Source organism: Gallinula chloropus, assembly GCF_964237585.1.
Source record: "Gallinula chloropus genome assembly, chromosome: 5".
Taxonomy (NCBI): domain Eukaryota; kingdom Metazoa; phylum Chordata; class Aves; order Gruiformes; family Rallidae; genus Gallinula; species Gallinula chloropus.
This window is the reverse complement of record NC_140090.1, coordinates 5,806,978-5,825,637: the sequence shown is the minus strand read 5'-3', so window position 1 is coordinate 5,825,637 and position 18,660 is coordinate 5,806,978. Positions and strand designations below refer to the sequence as shown.

General features: G+C 35.4%; 1 protein-coding gene across 1 annotated transcript in view; it reads right to left on the bottom strand.

Moving 5' to 3' along the window:
* The window catches only part of LRP1B (LDL receptor related protein 1B), a gene marked incomplete at both ends in the record, with an annotated part of 709,648 nt that overhangs the window by 59,578 nt on the left and 631,410 nt on the right, over nucleotides 1–18,660 (bottom strand). Inside the window, 10 exons of the mRNA XM_084264363.1 lie at nucleotides 917–1,036; nucleotides 2,013–2,147; nucleotides 2,673–2,810; nucleotides 3,071–3,193; nucleotides 3,713–3,835; nucleotides 6,936–7,068; nucleotides 8,293–8,399; nucleotides 9,440–9,569; nucleotides 10,113–10,219; nucleotides 16,544–16,660. Coding sequence (XP_084120489.1) covers nucleotides 917–1,036; nucleotides 2,013–2,147; nucleotides 2,673–2,810; nucleotides 3,071–3,193; nucleotides 3,713–3,835; nucleotides 6,936–7,068; nucleotides 8,293–8,399; nucleotides 9,440–9,569; nucleotides 10,113–10,219; nucleotides 16,544–16,660 — 1,233 coding nt within the window. The remainder of the gene's footprint in view (nucleotides 1–916; nucleotides 1,037–2,012; nucleotides 2,148–2,672; nucleotides 2,811–3,070; nucleotides 3,194–3,712; nucleotides 3,836–6,935; nucleotides 7,069–8,292; nucleotides 8,400–9,439; nucleotides 9,570–10,112; nucleotides 10,220–16,543; nucleotides 16,661–18,660) is intronic.

Sequence of the window (18,660 nt, the reverse complement as noted above, 5' to 3'; positions counted from 1 at the left end):
TCTGTTATGGTTTTAGGATGCACGTCCACAGCATGTGCTTACTGGTCATTTCTCATAGTTGTCTGCCAGTCATGCACAGAGCTGTATAAGCTGCCACACCTTGTAACTTCAACACTGTTTGTGCACTGAAGACTCCAAGTATAGGTATAAATCAAACTAACACCAAAATCTCACTAAATTTCAGTAAGACTCTAGGATCATGGTTTCAGTTATTCAGATACAGACCCATAAAGATTATGTTATCTTTACTCAGACAGCTGGATTATTGCTTGTTTCATTTCTAAAATGATTTAAGAGGTTTTTTTAATCCCCAGACTTAACTATTGCCTTCATTTTGTGCAATACCTCTGCCTTAATGAAGACAGAAACAACATCTATGTGTGTGTATTTCTTTACCTTCACTGGATCATGATCTAGGCAGATGATCTTTATGAGGAGTATATTGTTTGGTGACTATACCCAGAAAAACTCCCCTTAAATTACTTATATTTCAACAAGACACTGAAAGACCTGTTAACTCCAAATACTACTTAATTTGTTCCTAAAGCTCTAAAACATGTTTCTATGAAAGAGCTGATTCTTCTCCCAAGCTTCTAAAGCTTCATCAGAATGCTTACATGCTTGCTAATATATAATCTCTGCTTTTCTTATTTGTGTGTGTATTTTTGTAAATAGAGAAAGCTGGAGTTGGAAATGGACTTTCATATTAAGTATGTTCATTTACATAGAAGTGATAAGAATTTACTGCTTACCGAAATGAAAGGTAAATCTGAGTGGTTTTGAGAATTATTTCTGTGCACTATTCAAGAAACATTTATCTAAAAATAAATTGTATATGCAACACATTAGTGTTACCAACCAAGCACGTAACACATGACTTAGTACTTTCAATCTCTTTGGATTTGTAGAGCCTTACCTTTTGCTATGCAACTGTTATTCCTCTCCTTATAATTTTTCTCACACGCACATTTGTATGAGCCCTTAATATTATTGCAGTGTTGGGAGCAGGCACCAAATACCATACACTCATTGATATCTGAGGAAAAGAATTGTAATTTATACATCTATAGTTATACGTTATTATTTAACATGGAACAAAGCAGGTGAGAAAAGGAACTCAGAAGCATTAGTAGATCTTGCAGCAGTGAGAAGAAGCCTTCTGCATTTACCACAGATGTCAATTCTGCTGCAAACTACGTATCTCAGAAAGATATTTTGTATTATTTCTCAATCCTTCTTCTAACAACCTATTACCATTAGAGCTTGAGATCAACTTTGAGAACGAAAATGTCTGTTAGTTATCTCCAACATACCTATGTCTGCTACAGTCAAAACTATGTAGTCCCCTCCTTACATGAAAGCCCCCTGTGTAGACCTTTTTCTGAAGAGCCAGCAATGAAGTTTTTGTATGCAATCCTGCTGAGGTAAGCTCCACTTTTTCTGCCAGGTACTTGTCACTAGTAAGAAAGTAAATTCACCATCCATTCTCTGGGAAAGATCTTTTCTATTATTTTCATTATGTCTTTCATTATAATTTTTTTTTTCCATCAGTGTGGCATCATATATACTAAGACTTAATTTTCTAAGGTATTTTACTTTCTACTTGTTAAACTCCAGTTTTCAGTTTTATGCATCTTTATTATTTTAAGCAAATCAAAACAGTCTCATATACCAATTTAAAACACCAATACTGTTTGCTCAGTTAAATAATCTACTAGACCTTATATCACCCATTTAACCCTTAAATTATAAAATCATTTAATGGCCTGAACTGAGTGTTTCAACATTCACCACCAATGTTAAACATTGATAAAATTTCCAGGTAAAATGCATAAATCCACATCCTGTAAATCCTTTCAGCTTCTTTTCTTGATTTCTTAATCCCAGAGCTCTGAAACAATTTTTACTCTGCAGAAAATATGAGATATGTATCTCATTCTCCAGCATAGAAAACTGACTATGCAGCTGGCTTTTAATACTTTACAGCAAGGGATGAAGGAAAAGATGTCTACCTTCACACTGCCTATTCCTCTTGTTTCTCTGAAATCCAGGTTTACACTGACACAGTAGGGATGTTTTTGTTTGATTACAGTATGCATCATCTCCACAAGGATTCACATTATCTTCACATGTATATTCAGCTACACCTAAACATAAACAAAACATCTAAACAAAACCCCTGATAGATTTGTTCAAACTGTTAAGAAATGAAATCTAAAGTAACAACTACAAATAACATCACAAATTTATCTTTCTGTTAAAAAAAGCATCAAGGTAAATTTCAAATACATGGCACTGCAGTATTTACATACTCATGTATGTAAATTAACACTATCTAATTGAAATAGTTCATTTCACATCAGGAATTTTACACTGAAATTTATCTTGCTGCAGATAAGTAAAATGGAATCACCAGGTAGCTTGACTGCTTCTAAAACTCAAGAACTACTCTAAAAACTACCACAACCTGAATTGCTATAAAATTTTCTTTCTTCTTGTGGTATGTCAAACAGAATTAACTTTTTAACTCAATTCCACAACCCTCCTCCTCCCTGCCCCCCCTTCAAAGTTGCATTACATTCTGAGTTGAGTAAGTTTTGCATGGATGAAAGTCTCAGTTAATTATTTCTTTTTTTACAAGCATGAAAACATATCTTGTCAGCCAAACTCACTTATTTTGCAGTCTTGCTCATCTGAACCATCTCCACAATCATCAAACCAATCGCACTGCAGCTCCATTGGAATACATTTCTTATCATTACAAGCAAACTCATCTTTTTTACATGGTCTTGCTTTATATGTGATTTTATCTATATAATTACAAATTAATAAGAGAAAAATAAATCAGTATTTAAGATTCTTAGATTATTTTAGACACATACATTTGGGAATGACCATGAAGCATTAAAGCAACTGGAAACTATTTCAAGCTTAATTTCTTTCAATTTCAAACTTAGATCTACTAACTTCCAGCTTAAGCTTTACTGAAAGGCAAGCAGATCTTTGTAACAAAGTTTGCCTTGAAGTTGCTTTTTTGGATCTGAATGCTTTGAAAGGTAATATCACCTACCACAGTGATCTTCATCTGAGTTATCACCACAGTCATCAACCTCGTTGCAAATCTGCTCAGGTCGCAGACAAACCCTGTTGTTTCTACATCTGAAGGGCCTTGTTGGAGGGCATGGAAACTTCACTGCATATTAAAAAAAAGAATCAGCTATTACCCAGATAGTACTATTGAACCTCCTTTAATGTCTCCTTATCAAAGCAATAAGCAGGTATGGCAACATAACTGTTCTTGACACATGAATGGTACTTGATTTTTAACTTCTGGTGCCTAATAGAATAACACCTGAACAATGTTTACAATGTGAGTTTTTCTTTTAGGGGATGAAATTATTTTGTGTGATAAGGGTGATTACACCTCTCTGAGAATCAGTACACATGGCAGAAATAAGATAAAGGAAGTAGGAAGTTGAATGGTGATCATTATTGCAACATCCATTTAAATCTGTGCATTTCCTACAAAAAGATTAGTTTCTCACTAACATCCGACATTCCAGGAGTAGCAGTAACAATAGGAGGCTATAGCCTGCATTTCAAGCTAAACTTTTAAAAGTCAAATAAAGAAAATGCATATGTCCTTATATGTTACATGCAATTTCTTGCTTTATTGCAAGCAGCAAAAGCATTGAAAAATTTCATGTCATACCACACATTTCAGCAACTTCATCAGAGTTATCTCCACAGTCATCCTCACCATCACAAACCCAAAAATGCAGTTTGCAGAGGGAATTGTTGCACAAAAATTCATCAGCTCTACATATATTTCCCCCTGGAAGGATGAAAAGATGACAGGAAAAAAAACCAGGACAACAGAAGTCAATTCATGATAAAACCAGCACAAGCACAGCTCATGTATTGTCTGCTGAGAATGACACATGTAGCATAGATAAATGAAGAAATCTCAAATCAAGTGTTGGAGAGACAGAGAGGAATATTCATTTCAACTTCCCTTCCTTGACCATGCACTTATTTGACCTTCTGTTCATGACTGATCTAGGAATTACCTCTTTGGCCTGACTAGAAAGTGCAGCTATAAAGGGAAGGCACTGACAACTCACTGGCTAGGCACATTCCTCTTGCCTTTAGCCAGGAGATACTTAAACTATCTCTCTGTCTGCAATGTCCTTTGGTGATGATCCCTTTCAGAAAAGACCTGACTGGGTACATCAGTAATTTGTGCTATCAAAGAACAGTACAAACCAGAAGACAGAAATACGGTCAATCCTGTGAAAGGCCACTTCGGTCCGGGTTTGTTTCACATGAATGTCTGATCCTCCACCTATTCCTACTCCTGCTCTCTGAGCCACACATTGTGTTCAGAACAGACAAAGCGATTGTAGTCCCTTAGCCATGAGGTAGCATCCTGAGCAGTAATAGGCTTAGCCAGGCTTGTAACATCCCCATTAACTATAAACTCTGCAATTAGGGAAGATCTAGCAGTGTAGGCACAGACTAGAAAAGACTAGGTGACCTCTAACAGTCTCTTCCTTTTTGTAACTGCTGAAATGTCTCATTATGATATTTACTGAACACAGATGCAGCAAGAATAAATTCTTCCATGTATCTTCAGTATTGATTGAACTCTGAATCATCTAACAAAAGGGAACAGAGGGTGAGAGAAAATATCTTAAGCTCGAGTGCTCAAGCTTTAAAAATTGGTTCCAGTCGAATTCAGTTTTAATACTGTGCAGCAGGAAGAATGAATTTTGTTTCAGCAGGATGACTAAATTTTACCACTGCTGGTAAACAAAGTTATGGAAACTTCTTGAAATATAATGCATTTTTATGGTAACCAGAATCCCAGTTTCCTGAGCAGAACAGAATATAAAAGAGATAAAGCTGTGTACCTGTAGAGCAGGAAACAATGAAATTGTATTTGATAACACCAAAACTCTCACTGTGGCTTAACCTCAATGCGTTGCAATCACCCTAATAGTTAGAGGAGGCTCCAGTGACTTTTCACTTACTCAGTTAATGCCCTGTTCACACCCCATTACATCGACAGAAGGCTTTCCTTCGCTATATAGGGTTCAGAAAGGTTTAATTATTGTTTTTCCAGAAAATTAATTTACATGAAGAACCCACCCTGTAAGAGGTCTTGGGAACACTCACACTATGTTACCAAATGCAATTCACTCCCAGTTCAAACATAACTTATCAACATTAACAGAAGTAGTCTTTATTACTATCCAAGGAAAAATATATGAAATTCAAGTATTCTTCATGATGAAAGACATAGATATAAACACTTCTGTGTGTAATCACAACAAAACCATAATTCTACTTGTATAATAAGATTGAAAAGAGCTATGTTTATAAACATGCACAGTGGGCTACAGATAAATACTATAGAGATTGTTTTAGAATACTGCAGAATAAAACTCCTTTTGTGTTTGTGGTATTTCCAAAGAGGAAAAAATTAGTTATCAGTGAGATAAACTGGCATTTGTTTCATGTGATTGTTCTGCCTGTCAGAATTCCTTTATAGAATAGACTTCTATAACAGAAATCATAATTGTGACATAAATACAAAGTATTATGGCAATAACCAGCTAGGCTAAAGGATTCTTATTGCATTATAAGCAATTTGCAGCTCACAGAAGCTCCATTATGCTATCCAAAGAATAATGTGGGCTTCAGATAAAATAAGCATGTTACTGCTTACTTACACTTCATTGGTTTTTAAAGAGATACAGTCCAGATATTTTAATGGACTAGAAGTTTTTTCAACTTTGCTATCCAAGTCTTCTTAAAACAATTCATTCTTCAACATTTCCAAATAAGACAGTTTTTGATAAGTACTGCTTAATAGACTTAAACAAACTAAGGGAAGGATATTTTACTCTGCAATTTGCTTGCTTCATCTCTGATCATTACTATTTATTACTGCACTTCATTATACTTTTGAAGTTACACAGGTGTGGCTGTACATGGCTAATGCACACAACCATTTTAAAGAAAAAGAAAAAAAAGATGTGAGCAAAAAACCAACAACAAACTGATTAAATGCTGAGTAATATTTTGCTGTTAAAAATGTCTTCAATTTCAGAAGTTCTGTGTTTGTCACAATTACTGAATTACTACACTTACTAAGAGTCTTGTGCACAGTTAAACTGCTACTGCCTGGTAGCTGAAGAAAGGATTAATTTAAAAATGATAAATAAAGATCTTTGGGACTTACACTCAGCAGCAGTAATATGGGGAACTCGTTTAATAATGTTTAATTGCATATCTCTGAGTTTGTGTATATATATAGACATATATGCAAATATACATGAATGCTCAATTAAAAAGCCATATTAGACCAACATTTGTGAATTTACAGCAACTATGAGAATTAGACCAACAGATGTAGTTCTCAAAAGCATATTTGGAAGCTTAATCATAAGCATGAAAGTCTGAGAGTTGTGTTTAGCTTCAGCTTATGTGTATAGTTCTGCTCTCTAAGGAGAGCAAGAATTCAAAATGTGGTTTTGTGGGTCCTGGTTAGTTGCAACTTTGCATCTCCATGGAAATAAAGAGAAAACTGAGGTCTCAAGATTACTTATTTAGCAATTTTTTATTATACTGCATGCCTTTGCAATTTAATGTTGTCTATAAAACTGTGAATTAACTGGACTTATTACCGATATCTCTGTTGAGACAGAACATGCTTTCAGTAGGAACATAGCCTTCTGGTCCTTGGTGAAGGCAACACAAGGAAGGAACAACGAGCTGTCAGTTATAAATGGTGTAAGCTTTGCTTTGTCCTGCAAATTGCTTGTGAAGATGTCTTTGTCAGGAGAGGTCACAGAGCTTTCATTTCATCATGTGCAATGTCCATGGCACCACTAACTACAGCAAGCTTTTCCAAGAGAAGTGTCTCTCACCTTGGTCACAGTTTTCTTCATCACTGCCATCCACACAGTCATGGATGCCATCACAAAGCCATCTGACAGGGATGCAATAGGCCTTATTTTTGCATCGAAACTGATCTTCTTTACAATCCGTTACACAATCCATCTGTGCAAATACAGGTAGGAACTAAGTATTACTCAATTAGAACAATATACTTATGACAAACCTAACAAAATTTACTAACACTGTTTTACATTGCCCTACTTATTTCATAGAATCACAAAATCATTAAGGTTGGAAAAGACCCCTAAGATCATCTAGTTCAACCATCCCCCTACCACCTATATTACTTCCTAAACCATGTCCCTAAATAGGCCATCCACCCTTTCCCTAAACACCCTAATGGACGATGACTCCACCACCTCTCTGGGCATCCTGTTCCAATGCCCAACCAACTCTTTCTGAGAAGAAATTTCTCCTCACTTTTAACCTGAACCTCCCCTGGTGCAACTTACAGCCATTCTCTCTTGTCCTATCGCTAGTTATCTGTGAGAAGAGGCTGACCCCCAGCTCACCACAACCTCCTTTCAGGTAGTTGGAGAGAGCAATAAGGTCTCCCTTAATATAATAAAGTTGTCCCTAACAACAGAATGTGCAGTCAGTTACTGAAGTACAAGTGAAGTTGTTACCACATGTTATATGTGTTCTGAAATGACTTCTTCATGTTGCTTAGTATTAGCAATGGAAACGGGCCAAAGTCAACTGCTCTAAGAGAACCAACCCTGAACATAAGGACAGTTAGCACACACTGGCTCTTATCCACATTGCCCAGTACTAAAAATCTTTCAAAGTGGACTGTCTTCAAATACATCATGTGGCATTTGGCTCTAACTGGCACCTTTATGGCTCTGAGGGTCTTCTTTATTTTAAGTTGTTCACCAGAGTGGTAGTTTTTCAAAGACACCAACAGTGTAACATGTAGGAAGAGTATAGCATCAAAGCCCATGGAGGCTGTGGTGCCCACTGGGTTTGTATTAGATGAAATGAAAGGACAGAAGAAACCAAATGGGATACAAACTTGTCTGTGCTCCTAGCACAGAGAGGTCCCTGAAGAAAACTCCCCCAGAACTGTGCTTAGGTTTTGAATTAATGGAAACAAATTTGCCTACTCCAAAAGGTGGTCACAGAGCAAACAAACATAATGCACAGTAATTAATTGCCAGGGAGCCAAAGTCATTGGGCTAAGTAAGACTGTTAAATGGATGAAAAAAAAAAAACCCCAAACCCAAAGTATCTTTAAATATCACCTTTAGAACTGAACATAGTTTAAAGTAATTCATGTCAGATGGTAAGGAAAAAAACAAAAATCAACAGAAATTAGTCAGCTACCTCATCAGATCCATCAGCACAGTCATACTCTCCATTACATTTCAAAGATGCCGAAATGCAGCCTCCACTTGCACACACGTACTCACTTGAAGAGCAGGTTGGAGATGCTGGTTACAAACACATATTTTAGCATTGAGAAAAAGAGGATTAATAAATAAGGTGCTTTATAATTTAATGTTTTCATCTGGCTAACAGTGAGCAAACACATATTTGTAGTTGAACAGAGTTTTTCCTAAACGTTAACTATAATAAAATATTTGACAAAACTTAATTGTTCCATCCCAAGTAAAATATTTAATGACAGTGGATGGATATTTGTGCTTTATCACAGAGAAATTTTGTGTTTTCCTTGTGTTTGGTAGCAACATTTACTACGTACAAACACATAATCCATGGAACGAATATCCTTTAAAAACTGCAGTCTTTAAAGCAGGCTTAAGGTTTAGCTAAAGTTATGTAAGTGCTTCTAATTAAATAAGCTAAATTTATAGGTAACCATGGGTTTGGAAAGCATGTTATTATAATTTGAAGAAATGCACAGTAATCAGTTTTATTTAAAATACAGATAGATATTTTTGTCACATTAGAAATTTGCACAGCTTTGGCACAGGCTTCTATTTGTTGCAGCCACCTAGACAAAGCTTAGAAAAAATTTTGCAAAATTTCTGAAAAATTAAATAATTACATTTTCCAAGACAGTAATAAGGAATTAAAACAATAACAACAATAATAATAACTTTCTAGAGAAAACCTCTGCATAAAGACTAGTAAAAAATGAAAGAGCACCAGAGCACCACAACACACAAAGTCCCCAGAGACACTTGAGTAACATGCAAAGAATTACTGCTCTTTTCAGAGCAGAACTATATAAGCTGAGTACACATTAGCAAGTTATATTTAAATATAATTAAATTAAATATCCATTCCCCTTAACAAGCTTCATATCGCACAGCAGTACTTAAGTGGGGTTTTCAAAACAGGAATAGGATGACAGCTTGATACACATTCAAAAATACAGTATTGCAGATGTCTTTATACTCCACCCTAACTCATAGTGCACAAGGAATCTTGACTTGTTGTTTTCTCCTTGTTCATTCTGATTTATTCCTTGCTTCATTTTATTTCTCAGCATTATTTAAAGCAATACCTGGTTCACAATTTTTCTCATCATCCCCAAGTTTGCAGTCTTCATGACCATCACATTTCCATTTGGCTGATATGCACTGACCGTTGGAACACTGGAACTGATCTCTTGAACAGCCCTTTTCACAGTACCTCTGGTACAATAAAATGCACATATGAGATCAAGAGTTTAATATAAACTTTGGTAAATATACAGCTGATCAGAGAAGTTACAGCCTGCACGCCTCCACTCTACGAAATACTGTCCTGCCTTGTGAAATTAAATATCTTTGTAGAGATGATTCATGTAGGGTGGCTTGTACCCTCTCAGTAGCTGGGAAGCACCAACACTGGCAGGAAAGAAAAGAGAAAAGGGACAGGCCAGGAAAAAAAACAGAAAAACAACAAAGCAAATATACTGTGAGCTTCGGCTACACAAGAAACAGGCTGCATGGTATCTTCTCAGAAAAACCCTTCAGAAAGCAAATCACAACAAATGAAACCACTGTTGAGTGTAGAAAGAATGGTTCCTCAACCAGGACACAAGATATCTCCAGGATGCAAGGAGGTCCTGATTGTTGCTGGGACAAAAAGATGTAGACTGTAGTTAAACATGATATTATTTTATTTGCATGTCCTCTTTTTAGGGTAACTCTTTCAACAGGTTTCATTTTAATTCAGTAAAGACATTTGCCTACCTCATCTGAGCCGTCTGCACAGTCATAGTCTCCATCACACCAGAACCTTGCTGAAACACAGTCTCCATTTGCACACAGAAAGTCTTTCAAAGTGCATGTCTGAGGCTCTGAATAAAGAAAAGCAACAACCCTAGGTTTATTAGCATTTCCATAAAATGTTTTATACATAAAAATTCCCCAACCAATGAATGACCATAACTGAAGTCAAAATCACAACCCTGCAAACTGTAAGTGCTTTTATTTCTGTAGAATTTTGTTTCATAACATTTTTGAACTAAATTTCATTACCATGTAGTTAAATACTAATGGAAATACTTTCATTTCAGTTCTACCAACTTTCTTTGAAGCCAACTACATAAATATTATTTATTTCAAAGCATGAATGCATGATAAGTTTTGTGAAATATGTACTAGAGACTCGAAATTACTTTTGCACCTGTTAATTAGAACTAACCAGTTCTTTGATTTCCATCAGGCAATAGTATACCATTTATCACATACCTTTGAACTTACATATGGTTGTGTCAAGAGTCAGCTCCCCATGCTAAGCATTCAGGGGAGCAGGCCTGAGATGGTAAATGGGATGCCTAAGAGGTAAGGATTAGAGTTTCAAGTGAAAGAATTCCATTTTCCAGAAATTGACTCTAGGAGGAAGCGTGACACTAATCCACTGACTTAAATACTGAGAGAACTGTTAGAGAGGTTTAACACAATGAGAATACAGTGGGGAGCAAAATTCAACAAAGTGTAGTTGCAAAAACCCACTGCTGTCCATGTGTTAGAAAACATAGAAAAGAAAGGTAAGGATGAGGATGAAATTTTCAAGAATTGTAGAGAAATGGGAGATATTAGCTACAAAGAAACAAAGGAACTTACAGATGGGTAGGAAGCAGTAATGCTTGGAAGGTAAGTGGGATGTTTTGTGATAAATGAGTATGTTGTTCTAGTCCCTGGGCAGAAGCAAAGTACAGGGAGGTCTGAAATCATTATAAAAGGTGGACACACTAAAGGGGAAGAGCAGACACACAATTAATTCAAGGTACAGGGAAAGCACACAGGATGAACAGGAGTGATGGAGTAATCCTGAGAAGGTGAGACTGGCTGTTTCAGCCTATTTACTTCACTGTCAGCACAGCTCTCTGTTTTCGCTATCGTGTCATGAAAACGCTGGCAAGGGGAGCAGTGTGGAAGATTCCCCCAGCAGAATACTATGTGCTTTTCTCCTGAAAATCAGGACTAGTACAAAAGATACTGAGAAAAAAAAAAAATTAAGTTAGTGCCTGGACTTTAGACCATTAGATGAAACAAATGTAGAGAACAGGGGTGATGGAGCAGCATTTCACCAAGTCTCTACATGCGGTTTTGACTCTGCCACTCAGAGAGCCTTGGGAAAGGAGGGCTGAAAAAGCAAACAAGGATTATTTGTGGGATTATTTCCAAGACAGTAAACATCACAGTATGTAAATAATGTCAAATCAAGAATAAGGATTAATTAGTAAGACCTTTTCAACAGAGGGATGAGGAAAGAGTTCAGGCAGATGTTGACAGTGACTAAATAAATGGAGGAAGGATAAAAATGAAAGGAGAGAGTGAGTAGACAGTAGCAATTGACAGTAATGGATTAAGCAACGCTGAAGGGTCCTTATGGAAGGTAGGAGAATGAATCCTTTTGAAAAACAAACCATAGTGATCAAAGAAAGAAAACACAAAATTTGTTAAATACCAGCACGGGAATATAGAATTTATGAGGTAAAGTACAACTTAGGTTTTTTCTGGATTTATAAATTATTTTTTTTCTTTCAGGAAAGGAATAGTTTTAACGACCCTTTCAGCTTGCTTCCCCCCACCCCTTCATCATAAAAAAGAAATTGCAAGTTTTTAAGAGAACTTTCAATTTCCAGGTAGCCACAACTGCTCATTTTTGAAGTTGCAGGAACGTCATAATAAAAGCAGATCTACAGCATTTGCATCAGTTCTCCAGCAATGTTGCATTTAAGCAAATCTAAGGTTAGCATTTCTATGCATTCTTACACACATAATACACTAAGCACAGACAGATAATGAACTAATTTTTTTTGAAGTAAAAGCTCATTGTTATAAACATCAGTAAATCACTCATACTTGATTCTTTTTGTTGTCAACAGGCCAGAAAGAGGAAGTTCAAGATATGATAAATTATGTAAAGGAAATAATTTGTGGAAAGAGTTATTCACATGCAAATAAACAGTTGCCATGTTTCTACATTGATTTGCAAAATATAAGCAAATACATTTTCTATACTGCTAATGAATTATTTATAAACAGAGAGTCAATTCTGGAAAAATGTACAGAATGAGCTAACTTCTCATTTTTCTGTTTGGAAGAAATATTTCTTCTGCCCTTGGAACACATCTCTGTGATTTACATATGAACACAGAAAAGTAGTTTCACATCAGTGCTCAGACTGTTAGTGAAAGGAACAAGTATTAATATTCTGTGTAACCAAGGAAGGACAGCATCTCTCAGCTTCTGCTTTACAGGAAACACTGAAACTCCTTCCCAGAAAAGCGTTTTTCAATCGTTAGAAAGAATTTTATGCAAAAGGCAGCACATAAGATGGTCCATTTCCTTCATAATTTTAAGTATGAAAATAACCTGTAGAGTCAACAGACATTTGACATCAACGTAAAGGGCACCATGAAAAGGATGCAGTGAGAAACATTTACAATTCTTTAACATTTGGAGTTCAATTTTGCATTTAATTATCATAAATATCACACTAAGTCGGGAATTGAAAATGTTTTTAGGAGACTGATTACTTATATACAAGTCAGAGGTAAAAAGCTTAACTTTTCCCTTAAAATAGGTGTGTGGTTGCTCCTTGTGAGAATTCCATGTCTTGTAATAGCTCTTACAAAGCCGACTTTTACAGAAACTAACGTGCATATTAGAAGTGGAACTGGTACACAGAAAAACAAACAGCAGCAAAAGAAACCTGGAATAGGAGCACTTGAACCAAAATTAATTAGAAGCATACATCAACCTCCTGATTCCTCCTGGTATTTGGCAGTAGGTCTCCAAGACTGAGAGGAATTAGGAGACATACTTAGGGCACACTTTGATGGGATGAATGACTGTTTATCAGATCTACTACAGATGGTTGTATTGGAGTTGAAACCTTTCAATAAGCCAAGCCAGAGTACCCAATATGGTGCCTCCACATAACATCAGCAAAACAGTATTATCACAAAGTTGTGAGTTAATCCTAATAAATGCTGTAATACTGAATATCCTCCCTTCCTTCCTTCTTTATCCCAGCATTTTATTGCTGAGTCTGACAACATATGGGATGGGATATCCCTTGGGTTAGTTGGGGTCAGCTGTTTTGGCCATGTCCCCTCCCAGCTACAGTGGTGGGGCAGCTTGAAAAACACAGCAAGCCTTGGTGCTGTGCAAGCACTGTTCAGGAACAGCTGAAGCAAGTGTGTCACCAACACTGGTTTCATAGGAAATTTAAAACATGGCACCAGAGGCACTGTGAAGAAAATGACAACTGTCCCAGCCAAAACCATTATGCCTGATGAAAAGGAACAGGAGGGAAAAACCAAGACCACCATTCCTTATAAGTCATCATTAACATGGACCATCCTGCAGAATGAATGCCTATAAGTACAAGACCAGCAAAGTAGTCACAGTTGGGTTATTTTCATATATTTACTGTGATATTAAGTGCAGATTTTCTTGTTTATTTTCAGTAACTTTATGAAGCTTTGTACCAAAAAAAAAAAAGATACTTACTCTTTGGTAATCTAGGTGTAAGACCAGTAGGTGTACATAAAAGAAGAAACCTTTGGTACACCAAGCTGCTTTTAGGAAACAAACACCAGCATTGCCTGACCTGCACCAAGCCAGCTGAGCCTTAAGTAGCGTAAAGAATCTGAATTTACAGCACCATGCACTCAAAAATTACTGAAGATGATATTATGAGACATTCCAGCTTAGTTTCAGTATGGTAGTTTGAAATGTTTTCACTTAAACGTGAAATAATTGCTAGTTCTCATTGCATTTGGGATAAAAACTTATCCCAGGACAAAATTAACTAATTTGTTTTCTTGACAACTTGTAAGAGCAACAAAACAGCACTGAGAAGATTCTATAGCAACAGTAATATTTTTATACTGATTGAATTCATGTCTTTCTACAGCATTATTACATTTGCTTTGCTTCAATGTTTACAGTGTATTAGTTTCTTTAATTGCATTCAATAAAGCATTACTGGTGCCTTCTTTTCAGCAGGAGTAAGATAGTCATTAATATGGAATTTTTCTTTTTTTTGAACTTCCCTAACAGAGAAAATACTGGTTTTGCTCTACTTTGTTTTTAAAAATCCAAAAACTGATGGAAATTCCTCTTTGAAAACTGTATTAAATCTGAATGCATTCTACTTTGTTTAATGCTAAATCAGTATGGACCTACAAACTTCCTAATAACTCTTATTTGGGAAGGTTTAAATATAGGGAAAGAACAATAGATTCTACAACAAATCTAGTTAAATAACAAAGTCATTACAGGCACAACTATTTGCATTATACCACCAATAATTTTTCACACCCATATGTGATATTTTTTAACATGCATTCACATGTGCATGTGAAGAAGCTGCATAGAGAACTGTAAATACTTGAGCTGAATTTCTGTAATTTAATTAATTCATTTTGCATTCTTGAGAAACAACTCATTTTCTGATATAGTTGCCCTACAAATCCCATTTAAATTCATGTATGCTACGAACAACTGGTGATAATGTGCAATGTAATACATTTTGTCAAATGCCTTTGAAGTTCTAATTTCATATATATTTGTTTCATTACACCTCATTCTGTAAGTGCCTTGACAGCCCATAAAGAATTTTATACATCTATTTCAAACAACTGAACAATATTATGCATTTTCCCACTGTTTCCAAGATTTTGAATTTTACAACTGTGTCAGCCTACTGTGCTTAATTTAAAAAAGCAGAATACAGGACTCAAGAGTCAGAAGTGAAGTACAGATTTGACAAGCAAAAGCAAATAAAAGAAAGGTAACACAAACTGGACTTCAGCACTCCAGCCATTAGTTTGATGCACTTTAGTGTTGGGTACTCACTAATTCCTTCTGATACAATTAACTGCAGATTGCTTTATCTGGAAGTCTAGAGAATGGCCAAGAACTGAATATATCATTTCATTATTGGTGGGAACACAAAGATGGAAATCTTAATACACAATTTAAAAAAAACCCAACAAACCTGAGTGCTGATTGCTCCCTGATTATATGAACTATTTATCACTTTGAACTATGATAATCGAAACTTCAGGGAATAAAATTATTAATGTTGGGTGATAAATAAATCCCATTTCACAAATGGCAAATTTCAAATAAGATGCCTGACACTTATTTTGCAAACAGTAATTATGTTTTGTGGAAGTTTTGTTGGGTTTTTTTATTTATTTAAATTTTCAAAATATTATCTAGTCCTGTAGATTAATGCTGCTATAGCAAAAACGTGACTCTTTATTTTCACATGAGGATAGAAGAAGAGCATAAAATAATTTCTTGCTATTTAAAAAATAAATGAAAATGGAAAAAAAATCCCACTGGCATTAAAACTCAATTCCTCAGTAAAATATGCCACAAAGTTAAAAAAGCTTTTCTGTGTCAACCCCCCACCCCAAGGTAGAGCAATAAGTGGCTCCAAGTGATTACTGAGCCACATGACATTTTCCCCTTTAGATGAAACACTTGCATATGAAAAGTACACTATTGCCTGCAGTAATTCAGAACATTTTCAAATGTAGACAGTAATTAAGAGTCAGACAAATCCACTTTAACCTTTCAAGCAGAATGAGCTAGTTTTCAGACTTCCTGTACCTATGGACACTGTCTTGAACTGAAGAAAGGGGCAGACAGCACTTACACAGCATAAGAATGCCTAATTTATTAAGCTTTCTAAGTTAATACCTTGAATATACTAAATATACGTCCATGACAGAATCAGGTATATGCATTCAAGATTATCTACACAAGAATATAATGAATGTAATGAACAGGTATTTTTTGACCAACTTTTCATCACTTTATCACTGCACAGTTTAACATTTCTTACCTAGAAATGCAGCATGTAGGTTATTGACAAAAGTAACCTGATTGTAATATTTTGACTTCACCAGATTCAGTCACAGGTCAGGCATTTTTGCATAGCTGATATTGAATTACAGCTGTTTATAAGAATAAATAAAATTGGAGCATTTCTGTGAGGGACTTTTTCAGTTCTGGTCAACTGAAGTTCAATGGATCAGATGGCACTGTATATAAATATATACAGCTTATAAGAGTTAAAAAGTTTGCTCATCCATGTTTCTAAACTGGCTCCACTCCAGACAACAAGTACGTAGGGAAAAGTTACTTACTACAGTTTTCTTCATCAGAATTATCACCACAGTCATTTTGGCTGTCACACCTCCAATGATCTGGGATACAGTTGTTGTTTTTGCACTGGAACTCGTGAGGCCCACAAGTTTTTTTATCTGTAATTAAGATGAATACAATTTTCATGGTTGCAGTCAAAGAGTCAAAATGGGAAAGCCTGCTACTAAATAGTGACATGACAATATTGCTAGATATATTTAAGAAGCAGGAAGCATAACACTTGAAATGTTACTTTCATGAAAAATCGATTTCTCTTACCACATTCTTTAAAATTCTATCTATTCATTCATACCAAAAGAGATATGCTCATAAATGTGATGATAAAATTAAAATACAGACTCTGTACACTGCCACTTAATTAAAAACATTCAATTTGAAAGTGATCATAAATTATTTTGAAGTGAGGGTACTATGGATTTTACTAGGTTGAACTGGAGATTCAGATCCCAGTAGCTACAATAATATTTATTCTAGGAAATAAAAAATATATATTTCTCAAAATTTATCTTTACGTATAATTCAAGACTAATCATACCAAAGAGAAACCTCTGCATTTTGATTTACATTGTCATTTTCTGACATCTTGGACTTGGAGTCTGCTTATATGAAGTAAAACATTATAAAGCACATAATGTTAAGCTGGGATTGATTCCTTCATGCAGCATATTTTCAATGAGCTTTCCTATTTACAGAACAGCATTGTAGGCAGCCTCATGGAGATGCATGAACATCCTGAACAACAAGGAGCTGCCTCTGTGTTTTATTTAGATTTTTTATTTCTTCAGTAATTCTTTCAGGTTCTAAGGACTAAAATGAAATGAAGTAAATTAGAAAGTTATCAGTGACATTTTCTTTGGGGGGGGAAGGTTTGCTTTGTAAAAAACCTCAACAACAGACTTAAAAGTACATGTCACTGTGATGATATTTCAATATAAAATTTTTAAATTTCCATTAGGCTATTTCACAGCATGTCAGTTCAGAATTCACACTGCTATTATGACAACTTGCAGAGTTCTAATAACTGACAGAATGAGGAAGGACTGAAACACTAGCTTAAATCAACCTGCTTTTGCTGCCTGTGACATGGAAAGGACCATAATTAGATTTGATGCTATGGACCACACTGCTGCTTGGGCCTTTGTTTTAGGTGTGATTCTTGAACTAGAGAGATGAAACAAAACTACATTTGGATATCAAGAAGGTGGAGATAAATGGTGTTGCAGTTCTCTTGTGTGCACTCAAGAATTTGGTAAATACTGGCTTTTGCATTCATTCCTTATTCTGTGCCTGCATGTCAGCTTTCCCCCCAAATCCTTTTTTGCCTATGATGTTTCTCAAGACAAGTTTATATTTCTATCACATCATTTCAAATATTTGCTTTAGCAAGCACTTAAAAAAATTAAAATTAGAAAACAAAAATATTGCATCCCTCCCCCAAAAAAGGCACTCCTGTATTTTGTTTCTGTGGCTTTGCAAAAGTTCAAGTCTCAAATGATTTGATCAAGTACCAGCAGGCTGTCACTGATGCTGGGTATAGGAAATGATTAGCCTGTTGAAGGAAGTTTAAGTTTATAATATGAATCTTTCAAATGTCTCAAAGAACATATTCTTTATTGTCACAAAAAATCCTACTTTGATTCTTTAGGCTAAAAATAAAATTAATATTTAAAATGTGAGGAAGAAGAAAGCACTCAAACTAATATTGACACACTATGCTAATAAAGACCTGAAATACATATAACCTTTAAAGAAGATCATAATCACCTTCTGAGAACAGGCTGAGTTTTCTTTAGAGTCTAACTCAAAAAGGGCCTTTTGTGATGTAAAGTACTGAAGTTGTGAGCAAGGACTAACATAATCCAAAGGCTTCTTTAATTACCAGGGCAGAAAGCATCAATTAACTCTACTTACTGTTCTTTGAAAAATACTGTATGCTCATTAATAAGCACACCTTACTCTACTTCAGTTGTCTGAGTTGGAAAGTAAGCAAGGGAAGACTAAAGACATTCAGACTACTGCTAAAAAATTAACTTGGTATAATATCTCCAGTAACACACAGTAGGAAAATAGACATGACTATGAAGCACTTAAAGGAAAA